General features: G+C 42.2%; 2 protein-coding genes across 10 annotated transcripts in view; both read left to right on the forward strand.

Annotated features, from left to right (window-relative positions):
- LOC105670630 (uncharacterized) overlaps positions 1-14,983 on the forward strand; it is a 178,649-nt gene extending 163,666 nt beyond the window's left edge. For all 3 annotated transcript variants that reach the window (XM_067357434.1, XM_012364254.2, XM_012364256.2), the window contains 2 exons: positions 9,792-9,935; positions 10,031-14,983. In XM_067357434.1, coding sequence (XP_067213535.1) covers positions 9,792-9,935; positions 10,031-10,187 — 301 coding nt within the window. In that variant the 3' untranslated portion in view covers positions 10,188-14,983. The remainder of the gene's footprint in view (positions 1-9,791; positions 9,936-10,030) is intronic.
- A 3,300-nt stretch (positions 14,984-18,283) lies between these two features.
- Positions 18,284-25,507, forward strand: part of LOC105670671 (diuretic hormone receptor-like) — a 35,854-nt gene continuing 28,630 nt past the window's right edge. The window contains exons 1-4 of one of the 7 annotated variants that reach the window (XM_067357420.1): positions 18,284-18,408; positions 19,149-19,216; positions 19,766-19,917; positions 24,432-24,680. The gene's annotated coding sequence lies outside the window, so the exon portion shown is untranslated. Of the gene's footprint in view, positions 19,217-19,765; positions 19,918-21,880; positions 22,340-24,431; positions 24,681-25,507 lie in introns of those variants that run through there. The other 6 variants (XM_012364315.2, XM_012364316.2, XM_012364319.2 and 3 more) reach the window with 6 other exon arrangements.

Consider the following 25,507-nt stretch of genomic DNA (forward strand, 5'->3'; position numbering starts at 1 on the left):
ATTGATTCGCCGGATCCTACGGTAATGAGCGATGTCGAGGGCCGTCGGGATTTCGGGGTAAATATTTCTCGAAGCGGTCGGAACGGCGAAGTGACAGGGGAGGATTTGGCGCGGAGAAATCGTAAAAATCAACGGGGTTTATGTGGCGTTGAGAATCGATGTCCGCCGTACGACGTTTACGAGCCGGCCGGCAATGGCCGATATCGTCGCATCTTATCCCCACCGTCCTTCCTTCCTTCGGTCTCTCGCCGCGAGGCAATTATCCTTAATTCAGTCCTGCGGACTCCCCGGCCCCCCCTCCCACCTGTCTAAAAAAAAGGAGACGCGACACGCCGAAACGATGGCGACCAGAAGAAATGTCATTCAATCTACATAATCATTAACAGAAAGGAAATTTATTTAATCCTGCGGGCGAAGGACTTGTTATTTCCTTTGAACTAATTTGAATACATTTGCCTCGTGAATGTTAAATTAGAATCCAATTTCGACGTAATTTTGTGCCATTAAATGCGATTGGATCTCTAACCTCGTCCTCTCCCCACTCACTGGTGTGTGACCCCTCTTTATTATTCTCACGATACGCGCTATTGCGACTAATCTATCTTTTCTTCTCCCCCTTCGTCGCATGTGTTACATTTTTCCGGTCTCTTTGTTAATCAATCTAACCATCGCCTATTATTAAAGCAACGACTTATCATATATTGCCGAATATAAACTAATTCGACGCATACTCGTGCAGATATTATTCGAGGCAGAATGTGAAATAACTAAATGCTATCAGCACCGTCGCGTATAAAATCACTGATTAACTATTTTCTCCTTTCGTGCGGTACCGAATTTTTTGTTTTCATTTTTATATACGGACAGAATACTCGAACTGCGTGGAAATCTGTCTAAAAAAAAAAAAAAAAGTAGCAGGGAGGGGGATTGTACCGCCACACCGTCTAAAAATGGGCATTTTTCAAGCTCTATCTGTCGGACGCACCGGCCTGCGCTATCTTCCTCTCATTCGTCCCTCTCTCGCGCGGGGCGGTAGACGGCGGAAGGGGGTTGCGGTGGGAAGGGCGGTAAACCGAGTGTGGGAGTAAGTTGCGGGGGGTGGCTGAAAGGGATGGACGCGCCGGCGAGACTCTAGTAATGAGTGAATGTGTGCCACACTCCTGATAAGAGTATATCTGCCGCTGCACTCGTGTTTACATCACGAGACATCCGCGTTACGCAGCCGCGTTATGTCGTCTCTCTTTTTTTTTTTTTTTCAGACGCCCAATAAAATTCGCTGCATTATTTTTCTGGCAATTTCGGGCAACGCGGTGTACGGCTCCCTCCACTCTTGCGAGACCTTTATTCTCGCTATCTCCCTTCGCTCCGTTCTCCCGTTGTATCAACTCTGCCTGGATGTGTGCGACCGCGTTAGAGTGAAAAAGCGGACGATAAAGAATTATATTCGCACGTGTCATTGGACTAAGAATGGAGGAGAAACTGAAGAAGAATTCGTCTCCTCTATTTAGAGCGAAAGAACCGAACTGTATCGCGTGTCGCGGATGATAGCCATTTAACGAAATATTAAGTAAAACATTTCGGAAGTTTCATTATAAAAACCTTGCAAAACTGCATATTACTATTATTCAAATTGTTGAACATCACGCTATCGTTGCCACGCCATCATTGGTGGATTCTACATTTCATCATATTTTACACGTAAAATTTTTCTCAAAAGTGCAGTATTTTCGTCTCGAGCTCGCATTAATGAAAAATATCACTGTCTAGCTTCAGAATTCGTGGATTGTCTTGCTCGCGCTGTGAGTGGTTAGATTTATTCGCGGCAAAAACTGGCCGCGTCGTTATTGCGACGTTTCTCTCGCGCGGCATCTATTATTCAATACTACGAAACAATTTTACTCCGAAACGGAATCGAAGCTGGGCAAAACATCGATTTTACGATTACACGCGCGTGTACGGCGTCCATGTGTTTAAACTGCTCCTAGATATGTATCAATACGCCGGGGGTAACAACCCTGGCGTTTATAAAGCGTTGTGGACTTAATATTTCAAAGATTCATTAATAACGGAACGCTAGAAAAGAGTCCGTCACGAGAGCTTCCTCGCGGAATCGCGTTTCTCCGCGAGCCGTTTCGATTATCGACAAAACCCGGTAACGTTTAGATCAATACGTTGACGTTTTAATTAATTAATTTCATTGCGCCGAAAACGAGCACTTTATCACGGCGGATCGGTTGAAGGTTCATGCCTTTGGGATTGTCGCGTGCATTTGGTTTCCCAATAACATTGCTGCTTCTGAAATGTCGCAAACGGAAAGCATTAGCGTACTTTTTATCGGCCGACGATTACGCGTTTGACGGCGATCGATCGTAAATCTTCCGGCAAGTTTTTCATACGCGCACCCGTGTATATTCAGCTAACATCGTCGCGCGGCGCGCGTAATATCATCCGAGTCGCAACGACGGATAACTCGATGCGCCAAAGTGCATGCGGGCCGCGCAATGTCCGTTGCGCGCTCAACAAAAGTTTCTAAACGGTGCGGTAATAACAATAATAACTTTTGCAACTCCGTCGCCGCGCGCCGACGACGACGAAACGAAGAGCCCGCTCGCGCTCTCGCGCGCGCGAGTACGCAGCCTGCGGCGCGTAAATTGAACGTCCAACTTGTATTTATATGATAATAAGCGCGTTTAAATATACCCAGTGTACCCAAACTCGCTACTTAAATATCGGACGATTACGCCGGCTTTCTTCCGGACGTTGCTTACCTTATGCGCGCCCGCTCCTCTACGAATCTATGTACACATACATGTGTACGTACATGTACGCCGCGCGTGTCTATGTATGCGTAATAACATCCAGTAGCCTCGTATTTACATATTTAGAGAGCCTGCAACTTTCCACGAGTTTCAGTTAAATGCGCTTTTATCCCTCCGAGAGAGTATCTCTTCCTCTCCGTACTTCCGCTTCCTTATGGGCTACCCATCCGCCACTCCTCATCAACTTCTTCCTCTCCCATCGACCTCCTTCAAAATCTTTTCGGCGTGGCGTTCTGAATAATTTAGACGATTCGGTGTTATTCTTCGGTTATTCTTGAATGCTCAAATGATTATTATTATTATTTTTTTTTTTTTTTTTTTATTGTCTTGCATTGTAAAAGTTGTCGATATTCTTAAACCCATTATGCAACATCGATGCCTGAATTTTTGCACAAATGAATAAACAAATTTTTTCGCGCAATTCTCTTTTTTTCTCTCTGCGTTCTTTCTCCGGTTTTTTTCCCGTTGCGGCTCTCTCCTTGTCTCTCTTTCTCACTCACTTTCTCTATTTCGCCGTTGCCCGGAATGGCGGAGAATCGGTGAGGTGATACAGGAGGTTGGTTATAATTTTAATGACGGCGTGTCCGCGCGCGCAGACTATTAAGAATACGCGTCGCTAGAAACTTTTAACGAGACGCCGCGCCGCCTCTCCTCTTCTTTCCTCTCTTCGTCTCTCCGCTCTCTCCTCTCTCTTCTCACGGGCCGTAGCGGCGGTAGCGGTATGAGGAAAGGAGGAGAGAGAGGGTTATGCGGTAGTAGGCGACTCGGCATTATGTATTTTATAATGATCTCACAACAAAATTGCAATTTGCAGCGGGCGATGTCGTATCTTCTACGCGCGCGCGCGCTCACTCGCTCGCTTTCTGTGCTCGTCTCTCTCTCTCTTTTTCTCTTCTTCCTTCTTTCTCCCTTTCGTTCCTCCCCTCGCCTTTTCCATTCTCCTCTTTATCCCCCTCGCTTTCAGGGCTGGATCGCGAAGCGGACTGTTAGACGCTTTCTTAGAAATTTGCGATCAAAAAGCAAGGTTTAACGTTGTCGATGCGCGTGGAGCAATTAAGCGAACGACTTTTAAAGGCTGTACATTATTAAGAACGTCCGTAATTTTTCCATTCAACTTTTTCCATCTGTTCTTCAATCTTGTCATTTTTTCAACAGTCGGTGTACAAAATTTGTCGATTAATCACGCTCGCGATTTTTCTTCCAGTAACGCGAGAAGGAGCCACGCGAGAGAAGGGAGGATGCGCCCGTTGAAGGGACATGCAATTCTTAGTTGCGCTTTTACGAAATTAATCGAAATTCACGCAACGTTGAACGCGCCGAGCGCGTTTTAGTGCATCCGGGTGCCCGTTCACCCGGTTACGTCGTTGCTACGCGGATCTCGTTCCCCGTCGGCCCAGCCGGCAGGTCGTGGCGCGCTCTCACACCTGCGAGCAACAGCTTTACCTGTGCGATTCAAAAGAGGTCCTTTCTCGGTGTCGTCACTCTTCGTCTCTCATTCTCTTTCTCTCTTCGGCGCCCTCCCCGCGCCGTTTCCCATCCCATCCCGCGTCGCGTCGCGCGCTCCCATCATTTTCTTGGTTTTTCTTTTCACCTCGCCTCGCCGCCCCGCGCCACCCCGCCCGACCTTCCTTTCCGCGCTCCCTTTTTTCCGGGCACGTCGTTATCTACTTGTTTAACTCCGGCCGGCTCGTGGTCTACCTCGAATCAAGTATCACGTGTACCTAATGGCGCGGATTTAAGATGCGCCGCGCGAGAAACGTGTGGTGGGGAGCGACCGACCGACCGGTCATCGGCTATACTTAATGCCGCTTTGGAATTTTTATATACTCACGCATATCTTTAGCATATATCTAATTTACATTTAGATATGGTATGCTAATACCGTTAATTACACTCGTTATCGTATTAATTTTATTAAAAGAATTCCGTCATTTTGCGCTTAGGCGGCTCCAATCGCACTGTCAAAGGGGACGAGTGGGAAGAGGCGGAAAAAAAAAAAAAAATGACAATTTGCTAAATTGTCGTAAATAAAAGTCACGGATACCGCCGTAACGTGAAATTTATTATGTATGCAGCGTGTACGTGCACACAACTGTGCTAATGCACACGCACATGCATGCAGCACCAGTCATGACTGATCGATGCCTCTGCTGCACAACCCGCTTGTTAGGGGCGGGGAGGGAGGGGGGCAGCTCGCGCGGGAGAGAAAGGGGCACGACGGGATGGACAAACGGGGGAGAGATAGACGGAGGTTAGACCGAGGAAACAAAGCATGCAATCGGAACGTTAATTACATTAAAATGAATCGGAGATCGGGCTAATCGAAATTGTCTTGCGTCGGCGCCGAACAATCGTACCGTAATGCGGAATCCAATTTTCCAAGTTAGATCACGATAAACCGCAATATCGTCGCCGAAGAAAATAGTCGATTTTCTTCCGAATCGGATTAAAATGCGCCCGGCTCTCTCTCTCTCTCTCTCGACCTTTGCGGTACACGCGACGGCGGACCGATGAGCGCCGTCCGTTATTTCCGTCGTGTCGTCAATTGTTTATCATTATTTATTTATCTCGCGCAACCGCTGCCCCTCGTCGACAATCGCGTCTCGCCCGCCGTCTCCGTCTTGTTCGTTCTCGGCGCGCGTTCGTCTCCGTCGCTGCGCCGTTCAATATCTCAGACAGCTTCTAATACGAGAGCGCGCGTTGTTCGGCATATACTTCCAAATTGTGCTCGCCGGCTAATAGGAATTTTGATTGACTGAATTAAATAGTTATTGGAGATCCGCGTTTTGCTCCTTCTTTTTCGCATCGATTAACTTTATTAGGACCCCGCTCGTTTGTGGAACATTAAAGGTGGGAAGAGAAGAGGACAAAGGGGTGGGGGGAGAAGGTGGACGAGTCCTCGCGCGGCGTGCGAGCGGATTGCGGGAGGACGATAAGGGCGGGGAGGGGGGGAGCGGCGGAGGATGGGGTGAAAGGAAGTTCACCGAGGCAATTTGTTGTTAAGTCGGAACTCATTTTCTAGAACCCACACCCGGCTAATGCCGCGACTGGGCCTGCAGGCCACCTCATTACCAGACCTAGTCAATTTCAATTTAATTTGCCAGTCGGCTGTTTCGCGGAAGGCAGCGTGTGAGGAGCGGGGGAGGGGGGGGGAGAGGGAACGGAAAGAGTGGCGACCCCATAGCTTTTTAATTAAACTGGAAACCGAGGTCGCGATTAATCATTATTATCTAGAAAAATTAAAGTTTGCGGCGAGAATGTGTTTCGCTTGTTGTGCGCGCGTATGCGTACGTATAACAACGCACGCCAGTTTTTACGCCGCTCTTGCACTGTTGTGCACTGTTGTGCACTGTTGTGCACTACGCGCGCTTTACAGTAAAGAACCGCGCGAATTTATTTATTGCGTTGTGTCATGCGACATTTTTAAAAGTCGTAACCTGGCCACGGCAGCGCGCGCGTGCGACTTGGCGGAGGGAGATAACAAGTTCGGTTTATCTGATGAACGCTCGCGTTACATACTTTATTAGCGTTATTAGCGGGCGCAGAAATGAATTCCAATTGAATCCGTTAATTGCGACGACGCACGACTTTGCTTACGAGAGACGCAGCTTTCGTTCCTCCCGCATCAACTTTGCGATCATCAAAGAAGCGTGCGCGACGAGGAGTGGAATCGCGTTTAAGGTGCAGATCAAATTGAAGGCGCGCGCGCACACACAAAGGTTTCGCCAGTCTTGCCAGTTCAAAATTTGGATTTTTAATCGCACAAAGCGCTAATGAATCCATTTAGTCTTGCGAGAGGGCAGCCCGCCCGCTCGACCCTCGCTCGATATAGGATCTTGGATAAACGGACAAACGAACCAAATAATTACGCTAATTAAAGCCGCCCAATTTGTGCTTTAGACAATTAAAGTGCCGAGGGTAAGGTAGTCTAACTCATTAACAGGCGGGGGTTGCCCACACGCGCGCGCGCACTCCCGTGTGTGAATACGTCGTTTCGGCATACGCGCGCCCGCACGTCCTTGTATTTCTCTCTTATTCCCTCTTGTTAGCGACAGAACGCCGCGCCGCTGTATGCGGCAAAGGGGCACGCATAATGAGCGAGGGTGCCTGAGCGAGAGGGGCGATCCGAGGAGTGGCGGGAGCACTTGATCACGAATCTTTCGTGAAAAAAATCGAGCAGCGCGCCGCTCGATATAAGTTATTGCGATATAATAGAGAAAGAAACCCGAGAAGAAAAACTCTTTGTTCGTCACAAATATAAGTATATTAAATTTACAAATTTGATTCGTGTGTGTGTGTGTGTGTGTGCCACTCTCGTGTGCCTCGTACGTCGAATTTGTCATTCGAGCTAATTGCAATTCTCGAGAGATTTCCCTCGAATTCATCAAATTATTGCTTCGTTGGGAAACGTACACGTGTGACATGCGCCTTTAGAGACGCTTGTTAGCGCAGGCAAGATTGACACGTCGGTCGCAATTAAAATGTAAGGGGGTGCGCGGCAAATTGCGTATCAAGTTAGAGGAGTCGGACAAGGAGGGCGAGGCACACTCGTATTATCAGTGGTGAAATCAACTAATTAGAAATTGCGTAGACCGCTCGTTAAAGATTGCCCCGCCGACCGTAATCGCCAATTACTCTCTTAGTGCGGACTGTAGTGAACTTCGCTCATTAAAATTATTAAACGCCGCGAGCGATGGGGCTTCGTATTTGATGTTTCTGCACGGCGCGACGTATTGTAGATCACCGAATTTTTACGATCCGCTCGCCGAGACGTAGGGAATGTGAAATACAAATTATAAATTATATATTTTTGCCGTGGCTCGGCCGATTTTTTAACCGGGGAGAATGTACATAATAAAACACAAATTGCGCGCTGTACGCCAACATGCGCGAAGAATAATTAGCTAAAAAGTTATCCTTTAGCGTTCAATATTTTATTTTAATTAAATTTTTTGTCGAGGGAGAAAAAAAAGAGATATCCTCGATCATCAGCTATATAATTCCTCCCATCCGTTCTAGCTGATTGACTTGACTGACGGTCTCTAATTAGCAATTATAGAGAAATCGAAAACGCGAAGTGATTGGCCTGAACGGCACGCACCTTCGCTCATTAAACTCGCGAAAGATACGGAGCCCGGAAGTACATATACGGTCAAGACTGATAAAGACGCGGTCGTAATTAAAACTTGCCACACTCGACTCATTTACGGGACGCCTGATACGAGGCGCGCCGAGAAAACACTGGCCTTTGATTAGGATCTCGCCGTGCGCGCGATGAGCGGTATATCTTTAATATCTCTTTACGTAACGCAAGACTAATCAGCAGTTAATTGGTTTGCAGGAAATTGAATCAATCACATGGTGAGGATTCCGATAACATCGCAGTTGCTAAACAATCATTTTCAAACTCACAACTCGAATGCACGATACCTCGTATGCGATTACCCATATTTAACAATGCGTGAAACGCTACGTATACGGCATATTTTACTTTCTTCAATCATATCGGCACGCGAAAGCAACATCGCGCTCGAAAGAACGGAATTTATATATTACTGTTTTCTTGCTCGGAGAAGTATAATGAAGTATAATGAATTCAGCGTGTTGTTGACTATTAATATTAATGTAAAAAAAATTTTTTAATGAGGACCTTTAAAAAACAGCACTCTCGTAGATTTTTTTTAGCAATCAACTTTATCAACTTCTCACGCAATATAAATTTTCGTACTTAAAAAAGTGACATTTATCTCTATGAGATAAACACTATATATGCGAAACCACTCTCAAGATTTAACGCCGAAGAGGTGTTTCATGACGAGAACTTTACGCGATAATTCTTGCCTTCGTTCGAATACGAGACGAAACATGGCGATTGAACCGCAATTTCACGACTTTCCTTTGGACACTGAACGGACAGAACGCGAATTTGTTTGCATGCACATTTTCCGGCGAAAGGAACGAGCATGTATAATTGAGGTATTTCGAACAATCGAAGACAAACCGTGGAAAAAAAAAATACAGGAAAGAGAGAGAATAAAATGAAAAGAATTGAAACGTCATTCGGCGAGCAATCATCGAGATACTGGCTGTTCTAGCGCGATCAGCCAGATCCCGGACAGATAAATTAGCAATTTAATTATAGAACTGTCAGCCGGTAATTAAATTAATAACGAGAAACCTCAAATCCAATCCGCTCCGTCGTCGTAACAACCTTATGCGCGCTCTCGAGCAAAGTCTGACGCAAATATCGATACGCCGATTCTCTATCGCGTGTTTCAAAAGTTGATTTAATTAAATATTTTATTAAAGTTAAATTAAGGAATCCGGTTTTAACTTTGCGCGACGTCCGTCCGAGCACTCAATCGCGAGTGTGTCGTTGGATCTTTTCCGGATCTCGGCATGATGCGTCGATATGAAGGTTCAGTTCTTGAACTCGGGAAAGACATTGGAGTGCCGGTGCATCTCTCTCTCTCTCTCTCTCTCGCGCGCGAAAGAATTCCCGCTTATGCCGTTGGTCATGAGAGACGTGAAATCGTGGCGTCCGCTTCGAATCTCCATTCGGCATACCTATGTATCGTTACATGGCTAATTGCTGCATAAACAGCCGACTTTACGAGCCGACGGGTATACGGCTGACAACCGCTTCGCAAACATTAACTGCCATTAATGAGGATACGAGCGAGCGCGCGCACGCACATCGCCGCGGCGCGCCGGTATTGGAACTCTGTGTGCACACGTCAGCCTGCGGGCGAAATTGTTAAAAATAATCGGAGGATCCACCACCATAATCGGACACCTGTCACCGACGCTCTCAGCGACCGATGCTCCGGCCTCGGATGGCCGCGTCGAATTTGTCTAATGCGCTTCGACGTACCACATATTTATGCGATTCTTCCAAATCGCCGGATTCGCAAATGTCACGAATCCTCGGATTTTAATCTAATCGCAACTCTCTCCCTGTTTTTGTTGCAGAATGTTCGGCAGCAGCGGCGTCTGCGGGAGCTGCGGTAACCAAATACCCGCGAGCGAACTGGTGATGAGGGCCGGCGAATCGGTATTTCACTTAAAATGTTTCAACTGCAATAAATGCGGCGGTCAACTCGTTTCCGGCGACAGGTAGGCATCACTTTTTCCATCTTGCCGCAATGAGATCTATCTGAAGTGAAGAAGTAACAAGCTCTATACATGACACACGAATCTCATGATTTCAGATATTATTTAATGTCGGGCTCGCCGGTCTGCGAATCCGACTGGCACAAAATTGTGAAGGCGACGGGCGTCGGTGCGGCGACGGCCGCGACGGGCGGCAACAGCGGCGCACCCGTTAGGAAAGGTAAGGTCGGCAGGCCTCGAAGGAGCCGCGAATGAGGCGGCAACCCGGTCGGTCGCCCGAAGAAGGTGCAACCTTCTCCGCAGCCGACGCCCCCCGTCGTCGTACCTTCGCCACAGGTAGACGTTGTGGACGTCGCAGTCGGGATGGATCCCTATTCGCCGCCTCCGCCGGGTCATCAGCATTATCACCATTATCACCATCACCACCATCATCAGATGGCACTCGTGCATCCGGGTCTGGCGGCCCAGCAATCGCACCTGCAAGCGTCCAGCTATCAGGACTGGTCGCCCTGGGCCCAGGATACCTGCGACTGAAACTGTTCGCCGCAGAGCCGGGTCGAATTCCAAGGGACGTCGCGATGAAGCAGCAACAGCAGCAGCAGCAGCCGCCTGCCTGCCCATTGTTGCGAGTCCAGGTTCCCCGGAGAAATCGCCAAGAGACGAGGTGGGGGCGACTCCTCCGCGTAGTCCGTCACTCGCCGTCGGCGATTCTACAAATCGAGTGTCTCTGGATTTTGGCGCCGTGATATTGAACGTGACTTGAACTCAAACTTGACGGCAGCCGAAACGTTTTGCCAGCTAGGCACCACGTGATGTTGAACGTAATTGAACTTGCCGCGGATACCGCGAGCGCCACTGCGCTCTTGACGATGTTGGTGTGTCGAGTGCGTCCAAATTTGGCGCGGATACATCGAGAATATACGACTCAATGATCATTGACCGTCTTCGAACTTGAATGATTTGTAGCTGTAAATATCTCTCAACTTGACACGGGCACTGCTTCGGTCTCGTTCTGTCTTGCGGATATATCAATTACGAGTCTGAGAGCGCCTAAAAGTCCAATGATGTTGAGTTGAATTTAGCAATTTACTTTTTATTTCTTCAGAAATAAGAAATATTGGAAGCGTCTGTGACAAATTGAGATGACACTTGACACCGCATTGCAAAAGTATCTTTGCCATAGGTCCGCCGGTCTTCTTAATAATAATTTTTGCTCAATTGTAAAAAAAAAATCGAAGAAAGTCTAAAGTGCGACTCATCGTGCGTATACCACCAGCCGCAGTAGTGACGTCAGTTTTCTTCTTTAAAACTCTTCGCAACCATCCTGTTAGGATAATCTCGACACAAGATGTGGAATGTAGAATTCGTTGAATGGCACTTGCGATCGGCGCATTCTTTCACGCATCTGCAAATGTCTAAATAACTTTTATCGACGCGTCATTTTCAAACTCGTCGCCGAATTGTCTCGGTGTTCAAGACTCTACGTTATTTTATTTCGGAATAATTAAGCCATTAATACAATTTGTTGTCATTTTGTTCAAATTTTCGCAAGTCCGCACTCGATTCCTTGCTGTCGCCTGTTCGAAGGAAACATCAGCAACAGAATGGCACAGACTTCTGTATAGAAAATCCAAACCACTGTCATCTGTGAGAATTTAGTCGAAAAATTAACGCTAGGTGCAATTAGCAATTATGCGGCAACAATTATATTTCGAAAATGCAAGTGTATCGATTATTTAAATGTCGTTTAATAATCATCAAAAGAACTTGTAACTTTTGAAATATAAATTATTTTAACTAATATTTCCTCCAGTTTGACGAATACTGTATGCTTGTAAAATTTAGTTGCCACTTTTTATCAGCATTCTGTACAGAAGTCTGTGCTGAATCCAACACGTGCGATCGAAGGATCTAATCACGTAAGAAAGACAGATGGCAATCGGAAGCAGAGGGAGAGAGAGAGAAAGAGACAGAGATAGCGGGGGGCGAAGGGGGGGATAAATCGACGGCGATCGAACAAGAGACGCGCGAAGCGATGACGGCGCGCAGTTCTGGACCCTTAGAAAATTATTTTTCTTTCAAAATTATCGTATCTGTCGATCCGCCGCCGCGCTCCGTAAACTCATTAGGCGGCCCTTGTTCCCGCCATCGTTAATTGAGTGCCGAGGTGAGACGAACGACACGGAATTATCATTCGAATCCTCCTTGTTAGGTACCCGCGTCACCTTGCTTTTCCCTTTCCCGCTTTTTTCTCCCCAGCACTTCTTTCTCTCTCTCTCTCTCTGCCTCTCCTCCTCTCCCCCCCCTCCTCTCTCTGTCTCTCTCTCGAGAATTCGCCATTCTCAAAGCAGCATAATCAATTAAATCTATTGTACAAGACAAAATCCGTTCTTCGCTGCGGCAGTGTTTCCGACACATCCGGATTAAATTATCGTAAGTCTCTAATCGTAAGTATATTACGATGTTACATATAGAACGGGAAAATCATGTAAAAGTGATTGAGACGTCGTTTTCCTGGAGAGAACAAAGCTCAATTATTCTGAAGAATATGTCCCCGTCGTTTAGCGAAGTCTACGTTGTGCATTGGTTATTAAAATTGTCAATATGCAGGTTGTCTACAGAAATGCGTCTGCCAGTAACGACGCTGCAAGCTCTTCGCGAAGGAGTGTCGATCCTTCTGTTGGGATTTCTTTCTTTGTCGCGGTTGGAAAATTCTCGATCCTTCGTTCGCGATTCTTCCGCGAAGAGGCGATCGCGCGTTACTGGCGCACGGACGTTCACAATATCCCCCGTTGCACGTACACGTTAGTGACATAACTCGCGGCAAAGCAAGAAATGACATTGACGCAACGTATGCTCGAAGCTCAAAGTACAACGGATTCACGAGCGGTGAATTTCGGCGCGAGATGTATGTATCACGAGAGCGAAATTGCCCTGTTTTAACTCGTTTTATTCGTCAAATACTCCTGCTTCAACTCTCGGGAAGGTGGACGTGGGCGGCAGGCGATGGTTGGATTAATTTCGAAAAGTACCTCGTGATGGAAAAAAACCGAGCGTGGTGATGTCTGTAAATTTAAATATTCTTTCTTTTTAAAGCATTGTCATGTACCCGCTATAAATAGACATATTTTTCAGATGTATTTGACGTTTGCAAACATTTGACTCGCGGATCCAGCCGTCGCCAGACGAGAGGGGTCAAACGTTGACCCCGTACACGTCGCGCGGATTGCCAATTAAGCATCGTTCACACTTGGAGAGTTCGCCGAGACTTGTCGCGAGTAAACTTGTGTGTATCAAGGAGACGTCGCGCATGGATAAATTGTCCGAACAAAAGCGATGCTTAAGAACTTGTATGATATAATAGCGACTCGACAGGTATTTGAATTCTTCATTTTTAGTGGACCACAGGCGTTCCTTTTTAATCGTAAACACTTCGTTCTAAGAAAGAATGTATGTATTTAGTATGCAACAAATTATGATCTCAAGACGTCGCAACGTCTCGCGGCCCTCTAAAAATTTTAAGGACCGTAAAACAGTGCGACATCTCGAAATCAGTACCATATCTTGCGTAAGCCGCACATTAAATACATTCTTTTCTAAAGTGAAGCCTTTACGGTTAAAAAAAAAAAAAAAAGAGAGAACGATCCACTGAAGATTAAGGACTCAAACTTCTGCGAAGCGCTCGAATCGCGATGAGAACAATTACTAGTCGACGCCGAACGACACCGCAAAGGATCGAAATCGATTTCTGTCTAACATGACTCTGCGGGCAAACGATGCTGACAGAGAAAGTGAGAGAAAAGTAGTATATACAGAATAGTATATACAATGTACATGTAGGTTAGACAAGGAGTCACGCTGATGGGTTATATCAAGGGTGCACAAACTTTTTCGGCATCAACTCGGATGGACGAATATTGAATTTGCGGCAGATTTCCCACTGCAGATGCATAAATATATAGATCTGTAAGCAGCAGACGCGTTATTCTAATTTTTACCTTTATCCTTAACTCGAGAATATATAAGTTACATCTAATTAGAGAATAAATTTGTTCAGTTCGAACGGGCTTGTGTCTGTTTTATTATTTGTTCTCATTTCTTCGTCGTATCGGATTGCGCCGGGTCGAGCCGAGAGTCCGTTCGGACCGAAGTTTGTGCATCGTTGGATTGTGTAATTTTGTATATAGGGTACATTTTGTATATTGTTAAAGTATATTGTGTGATATAATGGTTATGTATTTACTATCGAGCGCGAACGACGAACGGGTCTGCCGCGTGTTATTCTACGGGGCGATTAACCGACACGCGACACGTTATGGTTTTTCGCGGTCCTGCATTGTTGAGTGCGTCGCGCAGTGTCGTCCGCCATCAGCGATTATAGAGCGGATAATGAATGATTCCGGCTTTTCCTCCGATCAGCTTGTTCACCGCTAATTAATCATCTCATCGAATTATCTGTCTCGACGAATGTAACATTACATTATCTTGCAATCTGTATTTACATTTATTGACACGCTTCTTTAGAGTGTAATCTCAAAATTGACGACGTGAATGCTCATTCATTATCAAATGATTCTCGAATCATTCCGAGACATTGTTGTTTTGTCGCATAAGCCGATTCGCGCGACCGCACCGTCGCGCGGAGATATCGCAATTTGTTCTCGTAATTCGCGCGAAACAGCAAAGCCCAAGGACAATCGTACGAAGCTCGCGGAGCAGAACGAATCGCACGCGTGTTGATACTCGGAGGATCTCCTAATCGCGCGGACTGGATTGCGCGCACACTGCGTGTCGCAGTTGGCACTCGGCGGGCCCGGAAGTGGACGCGCGAGCACGGAAAATCCCCGGCCGAGTGACACGCGCGCGGACCATGACTCAGTCCCACGCACGTCTAGTTAATTTTGTTATTTGATTTATCTCGGACTCTTCATATTCGGGACCCGACATCCTGTATGTGGTTTCGCGGCCTCTTGTAAAATACAATTACACATGAAACACAACTATACGAACACGTTTATTAATTAATAAAATCACAAGTTTTTAGAAAACGAGTTCGTGCTCGTGATCATTGATTTCCCTCCCCGCTAGTCCCCCGGTCCTCAAATTACATTCATGCGCCATGAATATTTAGCGGCGCTTAAGGATTAAGCGGACTCGTAATATTTCCGCGTATTACAGTGACGACTACGACGGGCGAGGAAGGAAGAAAGGAAGGAGAGAGAGAGCACGCGCTTAATTCGATTAGCGCGAACCGATATCGGCAGAATGGTGATTTCTAATTCCTTCTACTCCCGAGTGGCTGAATTAATTCGAATGATTCGAATGTTTCGACGCGGCACGCCGCCGCGTTTTCAGCCAGCTCCTTGGCAATGCGCGCGCGACCCGACATTCTCTAGTCGGATAGGTATTTAACGGACGTACACGTGTCCGACCATATTGCGTTCGTGTCGTTCGATAAATAGGTGGCTAAGCAACTCCAACGGAAACCCGTGTTAATTAACGTTGAGTTTCAGGACTGATTTACGTGGCGTCTAATTAGCGGGCCTGCCGACGACGTAGTAGGCATTTTGATTGGCCGCACCGCGAATAGAACGCGCGGCCCGATTGCCCCGCTAGCGTGTCATATCGATTGTTTTCGTTTCTTCCTCCTTTCTTCTTCTCTTGCCGGTCTCTCTTTTTGTTCGTTCTTAAAAACAAAGGCCAAGTAGATGCGCCAAAGCGGCGAGCGAAACGAGACTGCTCTCCGACGCTCTGAAACGCGACGCGATCGCGAGTGCGCGTGGGCGCACATTTCATATTTTATTCCTGACAAATAAATAAGAAAAAAGTATTGAGACCATTTTTTGAATTGAAAAAAATATATCAGTTTCTGATTTCTCTCATTATTCGGAATAATCTTTTCACCGGTAAATAGAGAACCGAGGCTGGCTTCATTACGCGAAAGCGAAAGAAAAGGAAACTTTCCTCGCTAATTAAGCCGCGTGCTACCATCGCATTTAATCCTTTATTTGCCGGCAGTCTTACGTTTACAAGCGTATCAATTAAATCTGAAATTAAATAAGCGCGTTTGTGTGTGCGCGCGATTATACGCGATCGTTAATTATGAGCGCATCATTCACGTAATTCATTAACTTCTTCGGACCGTGCTTTTTCTACAGATTGGTAATAGCGCGTCTTTATGTAGCACGTAGTAAATAATTGCGAGAGTACGAACGCGGCGAAAATCGAATTGACGATAGACGCACGCAGATTTTCGCGATCTTCAGCACGGACGATGATGCATTTTGAAACGTCAAGCGTGTGTAGTTTCTTGAAGTTTTGCGGCAATTAACAGTCGACGGCGAATAACAAACTGAATTTAATTAATTGCATAACTGCGAGCAGAGGCAGTACCCTCCCTCCCTCCTTTCCCTCTATCTTCCCCCCCACACTTCTAATCGAAGCGGGTACATATTGTTGCACCCGTTGCGCTCTGCCCCTCATCAGCCCCACCGGCAATTAATTATAGCATTCCAGGTTAGCCCGGGAATTAATTACGTCCAGAAGTTGGACGCTGGCGAGGGATCGTTAGAAGTCGTCCTTCGTTAGAGTTAGGCGGGCATGGGTCCAGGTAATTATTGATAGTCTTCTACCGGCCCTTTATTGTGCCGATAACGCGAGCCCGAGCGAGCTTAGAAGGGCCATTGCGCTGATATTTCGAATTTTCTGGGCGAGAAAATAACAGCGCGCAAACGTGCCGCTGATAATTGGATTTCGCTAGCAGCGCTGCTAAAGCTGTAAAGTGCTGGTTAACAGAATTAGAATAATTTTGCTTTTGAGACGATCTTAATCGCACGAAACGAAAATAAATTGCGAGTTTTCAATAATCAATTTTTTTTTGCAAGTATTTGCGATTTTTTAATTTTTTTTAAGGTTTTTATATTTTAATAATAATTAATTATCTAGTAAGCAAAATGCTCTAGCTGCGCTGCTAAAACTGTAAAATGCTCGTTTACGAAATTAGAATAATTTTGCTTTTGAGGCGATTTTGATTGCTCGGATTTGAAAGAACATGAAATATTCGGCAAAAGTTCTGAAAAAGCGATGGTATTAATTACCATATCGATGTCTTATTGATTAACGTATTAATACACGATATTGCACAACACTCTGTGGTGTGATCCGCGACTGTCTCATATCGCGAAATCTTTTCTTTACAGCGCGTGTGACAGATAGCGGGGACTAAAAGATGAAAAAAAGAAAAAAAGGGAGGGAGATCCGGAGAGACAGAAGAGTAGTTGCGCGAGAGAGGATCGGTTGACACACCGGCAAGGCAATTATTATTGTGAGTGGTTGGCGATGGGATACCAATGATATTTTATTTAAGAAACAATCGGGTAATAGCTCGCTTCAAGAGGATAGATAACGCCGCGCACGGTAGAGACCGAGCGGGGAAAAGTTGTAGCGAGATAGAGAACGAGCTATGAGTAAAGAGAATTACAGAGGAGTGCGTGGAGGAGTAAGAGGAGGATGAAGAGGAGGATTGGAAATGGTGGCGGCAAGGAGAGCGCGGAGGGGATGGAAAAAGGGAAAGATGAGAGAGAAGGTAAAAGGTGAACTTTGAGGCGAGCTGGTATCAGGGTAGCTCTACATTAGCGAATTACCCGCGCGTAGATCCCTCGGCGATGAACAATAAATACAGAGTGATACGGAAATATTGTTCAAAGGTTTCGATAAATTTTGAAAAATCGGTAAATGTCGGAGGAAGGATTATCAGCGGAAAATCGACCTGGAATAGCGTACAAATTTTTACCTTTTATTCCAGGCATGCTCGAGAGAATCAGTTTTAATCTCTTAACTATATTTAAACACTCGGTCTGGAAAGATTCTGCTATTAAAGCGATTTGTACGGAGCGTCTCGTAATCATAGCGACTCTCTCTCTCTCAAAAATATTCGCAAGATAAAAAATTATTATCACAAATTATTACAATTATTCCTTTCCTTGAGAAATCGTATTAATAGTTGCAAAATCTACTTACGCATAGTTATCTCTATGATGTCCTCGTTTCGAATACTGACAAAAATAATTCCGACTTCGCTGTTGAAGGATATAGTACTACCATCTAGCGACTGGAGGGTACAATTATTTGGTAACTTTTGTGGCTGATACCAGGCTTATCTTGAGAAGATAAGCGCGATAGTATTTTCATCGCTGGATGGTAAAAGTTCAAAACGTACCTGGACGCGGAAATATTCAAGGTAGGCTACCGTTAGATGGCAATACCATGAAGAAAGTCCTAAACGCAATGAGACACCTGCAAGCATGACCGAACCGCACAGTCATTTGGGCTTAGCGAAGGACCCGAGCTCACACACTGCAGTCGTACATACACTTGAACTCATATTTACACATACACACAGTGATTAAGAGTTTTAAAGGAGAAATAGTTTAAAAGTGTGAATTAGATTCGGATAACGTGTACGTCTGAGCTTGTTGTAAGCGACGGCCAAATAGGCTCTTTATATTTATATTTTATGTCAGTTAAAAAAAAACGCAATAAGACTTCTAAAACAATGAACATTTCTTAAATTAAATCTCTGTGATTAAAATTTTTAATCTCCGTTTTAAATGTTCAATTCTACAGTAATAATGCATGAATTTAAAATACGATGCACACGCTGAATTGTACAAAAAATACTTCAGTCGCCGGTGTAATTTTTTTTTTTTTTTTTAATTTAAAGAAAAAGTTTCTTGGACTTTTATAAGAAATGTATTTATAAATAAGAAATATTTTTAAGATATTTAACTATCAAATGAGTTCGATCTATGAACTGACCTTGTTGAAAAGAGCATTCTCAGCGAAAACATATTAGACACACGTAAGAGAGATGGTTCTTATTGGTATAGTTAATATTTGACTGAGATAACTCTGGCGCGACCGAGATAAAATATTTCGCTCGTAAACAGAACATAGTACTGTAATGAACAGTGCGTTACAAGATAGCATGCGTATTACGACATTAAATTAGCGATTTCTTAGTAGGGACTGAAACCGATATGACTTCGATGAGTTTATTTTTTCATATCGTATATGTAAAAAAATAAATTTTGCAACAATTGTCGCGTTTTTACTGTCGCGGAAAATATGCATTACTTTTGCGTAACTGTAGAGCCAAAATTTGATCTTATCAAATTTGATCTCTTCAAAGTTTCGTGTTCTCTTATGTTTTATAAGCTGCCAGTTTCAATTTTTGTTTTTTAACCAGTGCAAAACAAAACACATTTTTATCGCTCATTGTCAGGGTAAGTGAAACAATTTGAATGCGTTAACTCTTTTATGAATGCATAATCTCTTTTACGGTTATCGAAGTAAAAATAGAAAAGTAAAATATTCTCCACCGGTAGGAGAGAATTATATTATTCTATAAAAATAAACGTTAAGATAAAATTAAATAAAATGAGATACATCATATTTTATTCCGATATACTTTTGCATAAAGCATGAATATCTCGTATTTTCAATTTTTTACTTCAATATTTTTTCGTACATACAATAGTGAAAGAAAATATATTAATAATTCTATGTTTAAAACATGTGCAGTAATCTGCAAATACATTTTTTAATGCAACTATATTTTTTTCCGAAATAATACATAACTTGAAAAAAAATGAAATTTTGGCAATAAAGTGATTAAAATAAAGCTTCAAATAATTAAAGCAATTAGAAAATACAAATAAAAATATGAAACTAAAAGGATAGCTTCGTGTTTCAAGAACACGTAAAAAAAAAAAAAGTATTGATATTAATCTGTGCCTAGCGAAAAAGACGAAACTAATTTATTGTATACCTAGCGAATATTCGCGCACAACGCCCGAAGCTGGGGAGATCTGGTCGCTTAATTGAGTGTCAGAGCGTGCACGAATTACCGGCCAATCGACGAAGTCAATTTTCCGTTTGAAACTTGCTGTTCTTCGCAGTCCGGATCGCGCCGTGCGGCAAACAAGTACGTATTTTTTTTTTTCAACAATTGTTAAGCAGTAATGCTGATGTAATTTGCCAGAAAATTGTGTATTTTCTTTTGTGCCTGTATTTTGCTCGTCGATAATTTGTCGCGAATAAATCAATGCTAAAGTGTTTTTAGTGAAGAACATTCAGTGCAACAGGTTAGGTTAGGTTAGGACAAGAAACTTTAAGGAAAGAGAAAAGATTTTATTTTAAAATTGATGTTAATTCAGTTCTAAAGAAGAAAATCTTTAAAGTATATAAGATATATACTTTATATATAAGTATATTTATTATTTAAGTATATATCTAAAAGACGTATAAAGTCTTTTTTCCTGATATTGAACGTTTTACATTAGACGTCACACATATATTTATATTTCAATATAATTAATTCAAGGAAATTAAAAAATCATGCACGGTTGATGTCTATGATTTCAATTTCGGTTTGAGATCTCAACCACTCGAGCGATCGACGTAAATGGAGAACATTGACAGACAGACAGGTAGACAAAAAGACGTACAGACAGACAGCGGTATCACACGAGGACGTCTCTTATCGATCCACAGATACCTCTTGCGATGAAGAGGAAATTGACCTTTTTGCCGTGACGAGAAAATGTAATGCGAATATTGACAGGATATGTAACTGAATTTGCATAAGATTTTCTAGGTGATTTATCGTTATTCGCGAGTTATTTGTGACGATAAAGTTTTACAAAAAAATCTTATCGACGAAATAGCTAATAGTTCGAGCCAATACTTGAATTATGAAGAGTTTGAAATTTATTTCTTCTCTTAGAATTTCTTTCTTTAATTTCTAATAGCATTTTAATCTATATTGTTTATTGTTCGTCAGTCAGTTGCATTTATTTCGCTTTTTTTAAAGCTTTCTCTTAAACATTAAAGTTTTCATTGGCGTTTATTTGTCTATAAATCTCCCTCGTTGCTCCTCGAACAAGCGAGAGCTGATTTTCCGTTAAGAAGCTTGTTAATAATTACATAGTAGTAGAAATGTTCGCATGAATGAGTGAGAATGAGAAGTTCGCATGAGTGACGGAGAATCGTGCGAACAGTAGCGCATGTTCGTTTATTCCTCGTACTATTCCTGTGGTATTAGTTTGGTCTTCATTATCAGCTTTAGGGGCGGGGCCCGAAAATCTATATTAACGCAGAACAATACTATATTAACGTCGCAATTTCTGCTAATATGTTTGCAATTCTAATTTGTATTAATATATTTTGCAAGTGGTATCAAAAATTAGAGGCCAAAAATCGGTTTTTTACACAAGATATTATGTACTTTTATTTTTAATATATATATTTGTGTTAAACATATTTAACTTATTTCAATGCAGATTAAAGCCAAGCGCGACTAATGATACGAAGTCGGATGGTATAATACTTTTTAATGAGTGTCAAAAAAGCTTGTACCTTATTCTTTATACCTTACAAACAATATGATGAAATGAATTATACGAATATACCGAGAATATACAAATCTGCATAACAATCTTTATTAAACGTGTTTTGGTTAAACTATGTATTTTTTTACCAACTTTAAATCCATTTTTTTTTTTTAAATATTGATATTTTCTTTACAAAAATATCAAAAAACCCAGAACTTGTAAGGTACAATTAAAAGCGGAGAATTTTTTGCAAGTTAAATTGAAAAATAAATTGTGGAAAAATAAAAGTTCTATTCTTTTAATCTAAGCAAACTTTGCTTTGATAAGATTTCAATTTGATTACTTTGTTATAATATTATATAAAGTTGGAAAGTTGCAAACAAATAAATATTTTCAACACTTAGAAAAAAATCCTTACAAAATCCGTCAAAGAACCTGCAGCTTAAAGAAGCGCATTTAATGAGACACTCCTCGTACATAAAATGTAAGAATTCACTTTTGTGCTAACTAATCTGGCAATACTGCGCGGACGCGGCTGCCGCAAAACAGACGTCGGCGTCGTCGGCGTCGGCGTAATCGCGCAGAGCCGCCGAGGCGGTCGGTGGTGATTTTCGTCCTGGAGCACATGTGCTGGCCGGCTGGCAGTCGCGCGTGTCATCGCTAGCCGATAGACAGTACATTAAAAGCACTTGTTCTCTCCCGCAAACGATGAACTCTTTGACATAGAGTAAAATTCGCATGAAACTATATCGCAGCATTGTCGTGCAATCGTATTGTGTTGTAGCTACATTTAGCGTTTCGTCGTTTCGCACAAAAGGACTGAAACGATTATCGATGATCGCCGATGAAAGCAATTGCCATTGCGAATGGTCAAGTGTACAACATAAAGTTTAGTTGACACAGTGCTGTTTAATTGCGACGTTCCCGCACGATTTATTGGCGCGGCTATATTTCACCGCGATCAACGCTGCGTACAAATCGTTCACAGAAAGGATTGAAACGGCAAACACGACGGTAGGATATTGGAAACGTTTTGATTGCATCGATAGAAAGTATTGTAATTATTGTAACTTGAAAAAGATTTGTTTATTCAATAGTTTTTCGATTCACGCATAGATTGCGAGAAATCTATACGAAATAAAAGATGGGCATAAAATTTTATTGTTTTTAAAATGACGCTTTACAATCTGCATTGTGCGATCTGATCGATTTTAGCAATAAAGTGATATAAAATATTTTAGTTAAACATTTATTAAAAATGCAATTACAATACTTTATATTGATGTTGCCAATTTGTTTTTGTGACAGCCAATTTGATAAAATATATAGTTTGCGTTAAATACTGCGTTGTTGTTGTGTGTATTATTAGCAGCTACGTTTTACACGTATCTCATAAAAGATCAACTTTTCAAATACTTGCAGCAGTAATTAAAAAATCGTATTTTTGGAATCTTCATAAAATTTGATAAAGACAAGCTAATTTTAACTGACAACTCTAAAATTAGAAGAAAAGTATCTAATTTTGGTTTATTTCTTTGAATTAATTTTTTTCTCTTCTCTATTTTTTTTCTTCTTTCTTGCACAATAAATTCACTCCTTTGCACTTATAAAGCTTTGAAAGCACCGTTGGAAGGGTTAAATCGCCGATAAATCCTTCGCCGCTTACGCCGCGCAGTGATCGCTTTTAAATTAGCAATCCGGAACTCATTTCAAGAGTACGAAGTAATGCGTCTCTCGCAGAGATTAAGAAGCTGAGAGGTTGGATATATCATTTCGAGGATTAGGGAGGAATGCGTAACTTTGCTAAGGAGAAAAAAATAATCTTTTGATAAGAAAAAGCAATCGCCAATAAAGTGGATTATTTCTGCTCATTTTTTTTTTAAATCAGAATGTATCTCTCAACTAAACTTTAAAAAATTGTAAAATAGAAAAAGAATAGCAAAATCAAAATGTAAAAGACACAAAATTTATAGAAAATTATATAATTACAATCGCGATTAATTAATTTCATATTATTGTATTTTTTTTTATATTTTATCTCAAAACGCGTAGTCATGTGATATTTTGGATTCTTTTAGAGTTTGTCTAAAAAGGTAAAGTTTGCGTCATCTTCTCTGTCAATGTGGATATTATAATATTGAAGTTAAATCGAAAATATATTGTATGTGCAAATTTAGAAATTGTCGATCCAAAAAGAAACTTTTTCGGTGCTTTCAAACTCTGTCGCAACTCATCACGAAATTCACAACAAATAAGTTCCTATGATAAGAACGATCTTTTCATTTCAAGTTTTCATCTTCTCGTTTATTAAATCGTCGCCTCATGCAACTCATATTTTTCAAGATAGCAATCATTTGAATGAGTTTCAAATTAGTTGACATGAAGCTATGTTTTTGTAAAACGTAAAAAGTGAAAAGTGAACCAACTTCATCTTTGTTTTTCAACTTTGAATAACATTGTTCAATCATTTAATTGAACGCCATATCCTTTCGCGGTTTTTGACGTGACTTCGTAGTTGAAATCCTGATCGATTGTGCTCGTTTGAGGATATCAGTTCGATTCTATCAAAAAGGACATCTGCAACAGTTAAGGTGAATGGTATGTCCGCGTTTTGTGCAGCTTGCTGAGGGAAAAAAGGTCAAATGACAAGAGTGCCATGAATAAAAGAGAAAAAGTGAAACTGCGAACCGATACCGATTCTGTTCAGTAAGCGAAATTCCCTTCAGGCTTCGCCGACAGAGAATCGAGCTTCCACGAATTAAAACTCGAGTTTTTACAAACTTTTTGCAATATCGATTCATTGGTTTCGTTATTTAGTCTACGTACACGCAATATGTGTGCTTTGTATATTTTATATCAGAGCACCTTTTTAAATCTTTAACACATCGTGATTGCGATTGCAATGGCATCATCCGTGAAGAATTTGATATATCGTATATGTTCGCTTTATAAAAGTATATTATCAATTATTTTATAGTTTTATTATTGATTTATATATAATTTTTTAAACATTTGTTTCCTACACGCGTCACGATTCGTAATGTGTATAAAGTAATCACATCAAGTGAGAAGTAAGTAATCAACTCGGAGTGTTTGATCATCATAGGTGCTACCTTTGCCCTATACCTGTAGGATCAGCATCCTGTGGAGTATCGTGAGAGGTACTTTCCGAATAATGGGAGAATGCATCGCCGTAGCATCCACCTCAGCGAGTTGCGTCTATAGGAGTGACTAATACCATTGACGGACGGTTGATATTATTGATTTCGAGTATCTAAGGGCTCGGTCTAACAGTTGCGAAGTGGCACCTTCGTGGATCAAGAGTTCTGTGATGGATGTTCACGAGCGTTTGATGGTGAGTTCATCGGATACGGTCGTCTTGTACTTTAACACAGACACTTCATCTGAAAGATTAAGATTTGGAAGCGCTGAAGTTTAACTTCTAGTGAGAAAAGTATCCGAAGAGGTTGAGATGTTCTTTCAACAACGGATTGTCGCATTGATTTCAGAGGCATTAATTTTATTGAAAATTATTTTATAACGTATGAATATGAAATATTTATAAATGGGAAATGGGTAAAGTATGTGACTTCGCAAAGCTTGCATTGAAACAAATTAAGCAATAAATAACGATAATAACAAATAAAATTTAATATTTAATTACCTTGTAAAAGTTGTGGTTAGGAAAAGATTTCCTGTTTGAGATTATTTACTCTACAAAGTCTTCCTCATCTAATAATGCTCGTTACGTCATGTTGAGTATTTTTGTAAGAAAAAGAAATAGAGAATATGAAGGATTAACATAGTCCACGTGTAAGATTAAATGGTTGTGAGAAAACGCGTGAGTGACTTGCATCTAGTACGATGTTGTAACTACTACTTTTCGCATGAGCTATTTTTAAAGTTTCCAGATATTTCGGGAAGTTAAAAAGAATTTTCTGTTATTTAATTTTATAAGAGCCAATTTTAGCGCGGTTAAGCATTATTGGCAGTGAATAAATTAATGAATGAAGAAAAGGGTCCTTTTCAACAGGTTTATACTTTATAAATGTGGAAGGGATAATTACATGTCAGAAAGAAGAGAACGCTTTTGGTTCTTCTTCCAGAAATTAAGCACGCGTTGGCGCATAAATGCCTCGGGGATTAACGTGTCTTTCAGTAAATCAACGTTAGGAATCAGAT

This window comes from Linepithema humile, chromosome 6, assembly GCF_040581485.1.
Source record: "Linepithema humile isolate Giens D197 chromosome 6, Lhum_UNIL_v1.0, whole genome shotgun sequence".
Classification (NCBI taxonomy): Eukaryota; Metazoa; Arthropoda; class Insecta; order Hymenoptera; family Formicidae; genus Linepithema; species Linepithema humile.